The sequence below is a fragment of the Hevea brasiliensis genome, chromosome 3 (genome assembly GCF_030052815.1).
Source record: "Hevea brasiliensis isolate MT/VB/25A 57/8 chromosome 3, ASM3005281v1, whole genome shotgun sequence".
Lineage (NCBI taxonomy): Eukaryota > Viridiplantae > Streptophyta > Magnoliopsida > Malpighiales > Euphorbiaceae > Hevea > Hevea brasiliensis.
Genome location: NC_079495.1, coordinates 1,315,000 through 1,324,101, shown reverse-complemented (window position 1 = coordinate 1,324,101; position 9,102 = coordinate 1,315,000). Strand labels below are relative to the sequence as shown.

Genomic DNA, 9,102 nt, shown 5'->3' with positions numbered 1-9,102 from the left:
AAATATAACAATTAAATCATTGATTATAATGAGTTTATTGAGAATTTCACTATAATTAATAATTAAAAATATTCGATTTACATTTTTTTTTTAAATTGTGATTAGGATGATATATTATGTGAACTAAGATCCATCACTTTTAATTATTTTTAAATGAATAATATATCAACTTTTTTTTTTGTTGAGAATAAGTTTTAATGTTTTATTTTATTGCTTAATGAAAAGTAAAACTCACATCACATGCAATGTGTTCAATTAAAAATATGCCACGTGTAGTTAAAAAGTTATTTTTTATCTTTGAAATTAGCTATATATTATTGTAATAATAATATAATAACTTTGCCTTTTTTTTTATTATTTTCTTTTATCCAAAGTAAAAATGAGAAAAAATAAAAAAAATAAAAAAGAAAATTCCTTCTGTTCCCTTTCTCGCCAACTGTGAACTGGAGATTCTTTCCGGTTTCGATTGCTTTGTGTTCAAATTTCTCCACGCTTGTACGTACGGTTCTAGGGTTTGCTCGATTCTTCCAGTTTTCTATTTTTTCTTTCAGGTACTTCAATTTCTCAGATTGAATTCCTTGATCGTGCTTTTTGAAGTCAAAATTGATCAATTCTAGTCCAAAACCCTAGTTATTATCTGGCTGCTTGAAATTTAGGGGAAAACTGAAGGAAGGAAAATTTCTCCATTTTTATGAGCTCTGTTGTGTCTTTGTTTAGTAATTGAATGATTTAACTATCATATTTTTTGGATTTGGTGCAATTGGCATGGGGTTTGATATTGGGATTTATACTATTGAAAAAGTCGAGATTCTAAATTCCATTGTGTTTTAATTTCCTGCATTTTCATTTGGTATCGGTTTAAGAAGTTCGTAAAATTTATTGTCCTTTAGTATTACCTATCAAATCATTTGTTCTGCGTAGCTTTTGGAGGTAGGATTTGTATCCATTAGGGCCATTAGGGTTTTATAATAAAATATGGAGGTGGGATAGTGATGATGCGATTTTGAAGAAATTGCAGCTTGCTAAAACGTGAGGATTGATTATGTAGTGAAATACAAAATTTTCTTTTGTAAGTTCTTTGTTCTAGAATATGGATTGATACTCATGTGCACCTTGGGTTTTTTTTTTTTGGGGGTGATGGTTGAGATTAAAATAGTGGAACAACAAATAGATAATTGATGGCCAATGCCTTTACCAACATGTTGAAACTATTTGGCTATTCTGATTACGTAGTGGGCAGCCTGGGAATATGTACATTTTTTCATTTTTGACTATTGTCTCGATGGGAATATAGAGGAAATTGGTGAGGCTTTTCTGGCGATGACCTTTTAGTCATGATAATGCAAAAAACAAGGTTACACAGGAGTAGTTGATTGTCTCAGCCAGACAGCTGTGATTTCTTTTAGCACACAAGAGTTATAAATTAGATTGTGATCTTTCATTAATGTATCTTGGTCATTATGGTTATCCCTTTTTTTTCTCATTTTTATTTAGCTTATCCCACTCAAATAGAGTCGCTCTTGTGAATTTTGCACCAAGTTGGAGGTCTAAGGGAATATTGTGGTGATCTTTTGAAGTTGCAGTGCAGGAGTATCTAGTATTCTAGTGATGCCTTAGCATGGAGATGGAGTCACAGATCTCCTTGGACTCTAAGGTAAATTCTCGCATTGAGAATACTTCTATTCAGCATGGGGATACTGGTGTAACATCATTGATCCCAGATCATGTTGAGCCACAGCTGCCAGGTACATTATTTTTTTTCTTTTGTTGGATTTGTTTTCATGTGTTGTAGGTGCTTTAGCGGAGATACGGGTATATGTTTTGTTTATTGTGAAAATGTCTAATGCAGCAAAAAAACCAACGCGGCAATGGGCTGCTTGGACACGTGAAGAGGAAGAAAGTTTCTTCACTGCATTACGACAAGTTGGCAAGGTATGTTATTACTGGCATGTACTTTCACTTTAAAGTTTTTCAATCTGTAACACTGTTGTGCTCTGATCGCAGAACTTTGAAAAGATAACCCGTCGTGTCCAAAGCAAAAACAAGGATCAGGTAAATTGCTATGAGATATACCTCCATTTGTTTTCTTCTGGTTTTTTTTATTTTTTATTTTTTATTCTTTTGTGTTTGCTCTTCAACCTTTCTATTATTTTTTTTATATTTGCAGGTCAGGCATTATTACTATCGTCTTGTGAGGCGAATGAACAAATTGCTGGGTCCAGGATTATGTCTAGATGCCAAAAACTCCAAAGATACTAATGCTGCAATGCTTCGATGGTAATATTAACTGTAGACTACTTGATTGCATTGTTTAATACATACATTATAAATTGAGGAAATCTATCAAAAACTAAATAGCTAATGGAAGATTTTGAATATATCAAGAATTTTATGTTATATTTTTCTAATCGGTGATGATTGATTTAGGCCAATCTAGAAGCATTTTAGAACTTTGTACATGTAATGAAAGGGTTCCTTAACTTGAAGAGGCCCCCCATAGGTCAAGGGACTGAGATTTCCTTGCTGCTGTGTGTTTCTGGTCCATATTTGAGCCCTAAAGTGCATCTAATCAAGGGTCTTTTTATAGTCTCGTTTCATTTCAGTGATGATGATCAGAATTATGAGTTGTTAAAGTTGATTCGTTTCTCATGTATTACTTTAGCTTGCATGATCTCAACTGGATTTGTTTTCCTTTGTCAAAATTTATTTTCTGCAGGTGGTCTTTATTGGAAAAGTACAGCTGCAAAGCCTCAAAGCTTCACTTGAAGCCACGAAGATTTAAGATATTTATAGAGGCACTGGTCAGTTAATACTGTCTAAATCTGCAAAAATTTATGCTTTTCTGATTATGGAACTTGATTTACCTGCTGTATTTGCACAACTGATCAATACATCTTTGCAATGAAGGAGACCCAACTCTTAAAAGACCGAAAGAAGAATGTAAGGAAACGGCCTTCACAGGTGGAAAATGGTCCTGCTACAGTTACAAATACTGTTACAAGTCAGAATAGAGCATCAGCACATGAAACTAGAACTGTTAAATTGGTTCTTGTGGACAGTCAAAACTTACAAAGGTTAGGAGCTGGAAAAGGATCATTAAAGCGCAATGTTAACATAGGTGTTATTCGCAGCAATAGAGGAGACTCGAGTGCAATGAAACCTGCAAGGCAAAGGCGGAAACAAGGTGATTTTCTGTTTGTACTCTTCTGTAATTCTCTACTTCTCTAATTCTTGGGACACTTTTTCTTCTTAATAGAGAAGTTTGACTTGGAATTCTTAAATCCATATATTACTTAAGTTTCCCAATTCATCATACATCTTTTCACATATGATTTGCAGACTTTGTTTCAATATTTGTACTGATGTTCATGCTAGCTATGGTTAACTGCTTGAAGTTTGATATACAAATGGAAGTTTGGTAAAAAGTTTTTGCACTAAAGTAGACAACTTCTAATAAATTTTGAGTCCATATTGTACTTAATATTCTTCCCCCAAAGCAATGTTTCTCTAATTTATTGATTGCCTCTGTTTGCCTGACTTTCAAATGATAATATGCAAATTATTTTTCCTTATTTCCTGCTGTGGCAAATCTTGAATTGTTTCTATCCAACATCTAGTTACTGATTTTTAATAGGTATTGTCATGTCAGCTGCATATAAAAAATGGGAAAAAGCTGCAATTGCTGGGGTTTCCTTGGTTGCTGATGCTGCTGAGCATTTGGAGCGGACAGCTACTGATAAAGAGATTGAACATGACCACAGTATGGCAGGTGAAGTTGATCACCAATTTATGTTTCTCAATGAATTTGAAACGAATACTATTTGAAGTTCCATAAGCTTAACTTTACATTTTCAATTTCCAGAGCATAAGAGTCCTGACCCTATTGAAAAGGATCTGCCCCCTTTACCGGCCTTTGCACAAAATCATTATGTTGAGAGCAATACTCAGACTAATATGAAACTTAAGCTCCAGTTGTTCCCAATTGATGATGGCACTCGAAGAGCCTTAGAAATGGTAAGCATGAAGAGAAACTTTGTTGATAACTTCAATGTGGAGGAAATTTTACCTGCTGAGCAGTATTTAGAATCATAAAAGAATGATTGCATCTTCATATGTTCACAGGATAAACATAATCCACACTTGGAGCTAACTCTTAGTGCTCGGAAAAAGATATCATCGGTATTGGAACACCTTAATCGGAAATGGGGCAATTCAAGCATAGCATCTGGAGAGTTGATGCTTTTCCCTTACAGTGCTCATAGAGAAAATTTTGTTGGTTATCAGAGATGGACTCAAGACACCATTGTCAGTGCAGCAGATGTACACACTTCAATTGGAAGCCCTCCAGTGTTCCGCTTGAGGTTTAGTCTGATTTTATTTTTGAACTTGATGCATTCCATATATTAGATTCAAATATTTGTTAACTGACATAAACATCCTCAATGAAGGTATGGTTGGTTTTCTAACATTGAATTGGCGTCTGGGACACTGCAAGCACCTTCAGCATCCAGTTACATTCCAGGTGGAAATACTGTTGATGCGGAAAACGAAAAGATAAAGATTGTGGACTCTGTATCCACATCCGGACTCTCAGCCAATGATAAATCTGAGAAAAATATAGGTCTCTGTGAGGATCACCTATCCACAGGAAACAAGAGTCATGCTTCTGTACCACTGGCTACAAATGTGCCCAATGATCCAAGTGGGCACATTGCAACAGGACCCAGAAATAACGTTGTTGGGTCCTCTGACTTAGCAAGGGTATCATGGCATGAAAAGGAGACTGGTGATAGGACAATTATGAAACAATTAGATGATGCAGTAAGTGTACTTGGCCTGTCTCACACTTCTAAATCTATTAGTTGCTACCAGGCTAACGCATAGTAGAGGTTCTCAACACTGAGGATTTTGAAACTTTGCATTTGTACTTATCATCTTAATTCATGTGTCAGACCTTTTTTCTCTGTCCTATGTGTTAAGACTTGCAGTACAGCATTCATGTTTTTATCAATAGTTTTATGCTTGGTAGCATGGGTACTGCTCTCATGCGTCATTTCTTACCCACTTGGGATTCTACTACTCCAATAAACTAGGCATCACCAACTTTATGTGACATTGACCGTTTTGTTGCTGACAAATTGAACTTCTGTTTTTAGAATATATATATATATATAGGTTAGTAACTTCTTCCTTTCAATGTATCAAGGCAGTTAATGCAAGATAAGCGACTGGAAAAAGCATTTAGATGATATATGTGTCTCTCTTCATATGTTTGGGATTAAGTCTTAGTCGAGTTGTTTGCTTCCCTTTTACGTTGTGCATAAAAGTGAAGAATTTTTCCCCCTAATTTCCTTATAATACTTTCTTCCAATCTGTTTGAACCCCAAATTCAAGGGGAGTATTATCACTAAATACTGTCATGCAAGTAAAATCAAAGTTTATACCTGAATGAGAAATCATTGCTTAGTTTATAATTTACCGTTGCTCATACCTTCTTCTATAAGGTATAACAATGCCTATCATCAAGCTTTTGAAGTGTTCATTCATGATAATGTGCAGATCTGTTGATGCCATTTTCTTAACTTGTATTGTGATCTGTATATGCATAGGATGACATGAGACTGAGCAGTGGCACTGCATTATCCGCTGGGGAGTGGGCTGATAGCCTTACCAACATTAGTGTTGGGGATCTACTTTCAGAAGTGCCTCATGATGTAGATCCTAACTGCATTGAACCTCCTGTTGCTCAAAGTGGCCAATGTCTGCAACAAATACCATTTAGCTGTGATTCGTTTGATGCTGCTATTGCTGCTCATATATCAAGACATGAAAATAAGATGATATTTCCTTCCACTGTGGCATCCCTCAGTTCTTCAATCTGGGATGCTGAAGAAACATGTGATGCTTTCTCATTTCAAAAGAATCATGCCCTGTACCAGGAAGTTCCTACTTCAATTGATGTTGTCTCTCCTGGCGCTGACAAACGGACAAACTCAATGTTTTATGGTGCCTTTCTTGAGGTATTATTTGGTACTCAACTTTTTTGAGCTATGTTGTTGTAAGCAGCTTGATCACATGTAATTTATGCTACTCGTTGTAGGGGTTGGCTAATGGTGAGGGGCATGTGGATTATCCTACTGAAACTGACCCTATGGATGAATGTTCACCTGATCCACATGTTGTGGACAACTCGGTTAAAGATTTCACTGGGCTAACAGATATCTACTGGGTACGTGCTTTTCCTTTTTCCTTTGTAGTCATCAGCATCTTCTTCTTTTTTTGCCTATATCCCCTTTAAACAGTCTAGGATAACATTTTGACAGCTATCTGGTCGGTTCATTTTTCCAAGATAGCTTGTTTTGTAACTAAGTTGGTTAGCTACGAGGGAAATTTAGCTGGATTTTCTAATAATTGACCTGATTGTCATGCAATAAAATGCCTGACCTTTTTTTTTTTTTTCTCCTTGTTATTTTCTTGCTTTTGATGCAGCCTGAATCTTTAGGACCATTGGATCTGGATATACCCTCATCTAAATACCATAGCGAAGAGTTTATTTTAGGTGACAGCCTAAGCGGTTTGAACCGGCTGATAGCCAGCAGCTTGGATGCATTTCAAAATTGCTCCTTTTTCGGGCTGGACAAGAAAGACTCAATGCCTGTAGTTGAAGCTCGAGAAAGTTCCTCGTTTTCAGATTTTAAAATTGGCAGCGGGGTATGAAATTTCCAAAATTTGATCTTTGAGGGATTCCATTGTATGAAAGTTCCTCGATCTTGGAGTATAATGACTAATCATATTTCAATTTCACTGACGGAAGGAGTGTGCTGAGGGGGCTCGTGCAGTCTAAGAACATTCTGGTTGTTTGTGGAAAAAGTTCCCTGGTCAGAGTCTCCAGTATTTGTACAAAAATAGACGTGGATAGTTTTATACGTTTTCTTTCATTATATTACTTTTATTTTCATTACGATCCTGTAAATGCTTCTTCAGAATTAATGTAACTGTGCATCCCTTGTGGGCAAAAAGAACCTTTTTTTCTGATCTGACATTGTTCAAGCCTTCTTTCTTTTGATTTTCTGTGAATTACCTCATTTTGATCTCAGGTTGCAGTTTTTTCAAGTTGTTAATTTTTTTTCTTAGGATAAATTATAATTTAGTCCCTAATTAAAGTTTGATAAAATTTACAACTTAATTTTTGTATTTTCAAAATCAAGCAAATTTGGTTTTTGAAATTTGACAAAATTTACAATTTAATTTTTGTTATTAGAATTTTAGTAAAGTTATTGTTAATTTTAGCAAAAAATAAAATTTACAATTTAGTTTTTGTTATTAGAATTTTAGTTAAGTTATTATTAATTTTAGTAAAAATAATCAAAATGTCCTTAATTATATTTTCAATCTAAAAATAATTTAATCTTTAAAATTTTATTTTATTGACAATTTAGTCCATAAAATTTGATTAAACTTATAAATTAGTAATTGTAGTTTTAAAATCAAGCTTAGTTCTTAACATTTTAATAAACTTATGAGTTAGTTTCTACCGTTAAAATTATGATTAATTCCCATTAAATTTTGTAAAAATACCAAAATATTTTTACTCTATTTTCAATTTAAAAATAATTTAATTTTTAAAATTTTATTTTAATAACAATTTGCAACCATATTCATATTTTTTTTCTTTCTTATATAATATAATATAAAAAAAATTATAAATTGATATATATATATATATAATTATTTATATATTATTAAAATAATAACGATATAAATAGAATTTTATAAAATTATATTAACTTATTTATAAATAGTTATAATATTAAAGATTAATTTGTAAAATATATAGATGATTTTATAATTAATCAACATTTTTAAGAACCTTAAAGTAATTAATCTATTTTTAAATAATTTAAATTTAAATTTTTTTAATTTAATAAGACCAACAATTTAAAAATATGGAGACTAAATTATTAATAAAATAGATCTACAAGGAGTTAATTATTAAAAAAATAAAACTTTAAAAATTAAATTATTTTCATATTAAAAATAAAGATAATTCTGTTTTGATATTTTTATTAAAATTAACAATGCATTAACAAAATTCTAACAATAAAAACTAAATTATAAGTATTGCAAAATCCTAATAATTAAATTGTAGTTTACCCTTTTCCATAACAGGCTTAGAAATCAAATATGAAGTGCTTAATTATAGACTTGTTACTTTTGCAAATATTGAGGTCACTCCATGCATGTTTTTCATCCATTAAGACTTAATTCTTTTTCTTCCTGTTATTTATTTTATTTCCCTTTATTTTCTCAGCAATCAAACAACAAATTATCATAGATATTGAGAGAAAAGAAAACAAGAAAAACGTCTCAAATTTTCCCTTTTTGATAATAAATAAATGAGAAAAATGAGAAAAAATTGAAGGAAAATTATATTTCTCTTTATTAATTTAAATTATTTTTCTCCAATTTGAGTAAAATATTGAGAAATAGAGAAAATTAAATAATAATATTACAATTACTTATATATTCTTAACATCATACAATAATAAAATCACAATTCATGATAATGAAGTAATTTGATTAGAAAGAAAGATTCTACTTTTTTTATTTTAATCAGTAAAATATCCAAATAGTAAAAAGAAATTTAATTTCTCTTTATCTTCTTTAATTTCTCCTTATTTCTTTTTTATAATAAGATCAAACAAAGGGCTAGAAATTAACGGCACATAATTAAGTGCTAATTAAGGGATTGCAAGTTGAAGAACATCAAATAATAGAATAAAATAAGGGAGAAGAGAAGGAGAGAATAAGAAGATTACAATGAGGGAGAAGAAATGAATCTGTCTTGGAAGAATTAATTCTAATTTTTTAATTCTAAAATCATTAAAATAATATTATAATTATTTATGAAATTCAGTAATAATAGTTAGTGAATGTAACAAAGTAATATTAAATTTTTCTTTTTTTATGAAATCTTGATGTTGAATATATTATTAAAAATAAAAATAAAAATATACTTTTTGTCATTTTCATAATCGTAAGAGGAGTGGGTAAAATATCATTCCTCCCAAATAGTGAGATATCTCTATCTCGAGGCAAATT

The 9,102-nt window shown here is 31.9% G+C and overlaps 1 protein-coding gene across 2 annotated transcripts; it reads left to right on the top strand.

Moving 5' to 3' along the window:
- Nucleotides 1-350: 350 nt before the first annotated feature.
- On the top strand, nucleotides 351-7,037 carry LOC110633644 (TSL-kinase interacting protein 1). 2 transcript variants are annotated; one of them, XM_021782333.2, is made up of 14 exons: nucleotides 351-551; nucleotides 1,584-1,745; nucleotides 1,850-1,932; nucleotides 2,005-2,052; nucleotides 2,168-2,277; nucleotides 2,717-2,801; nucleotides 2,908-3,184; nucleotides 3,635-3,769; nucleotides 3,863-4,014; nucleotides 4,123-4,361; nucleotides 4,449-4,821; nucleotides 5,610-6,020; nucleotides 6,101-6,229; nucleotides 6,490-7,037. In XM_021782333.2, the coding sequence occupies exons 2-14, from the start codon at nucleotides 1,619-1,621 to the stop codon at nucleotides 6,715-6,717; spliced, it is 2,397 nt and encodes a 798-aa protein (XP_021638025.2). In that variant the 5' UTR covers nucleotides 351-551; nucleotides 1,584-1,618; the 3' UTR covers nucleotides 6,718-7,037. The 2 variants fall into 2 exon arrangements, with proteins under 2 accessions (XP_021638025.2, XP_021638029.2); XM_021782337.2 differs by having other exon boundaries at nucleotides 352-551; nucleotides 3,650-3,769.
- Nucleotides 7,038-9,102: the final 2,065 nt, after the last annotated feature.

Coding starts and splice junctions, on each gene's coding strand:
- LOC110633644 (XM_021782333.2), top strand. CDS start 1,619: ATGGAGATGGAGTCACAGATCTCCTTGGACTCTAAGGTAAATTCTCGC. Junction 1,933..2,004: donor CATTACGACAAGTTGGCAAG/GTATGTTATTAC, acceptor CTCTGATCGCAG/AACTTTGAAAAGATAACCCG. Junction 4,362..4,448: donor CCTCCAGTGTTCCGCTTGAG/GTTTAGTCTGAT, acceptor TCCTCAATGAAG/GTATGGTTGGTTTTCTAACA.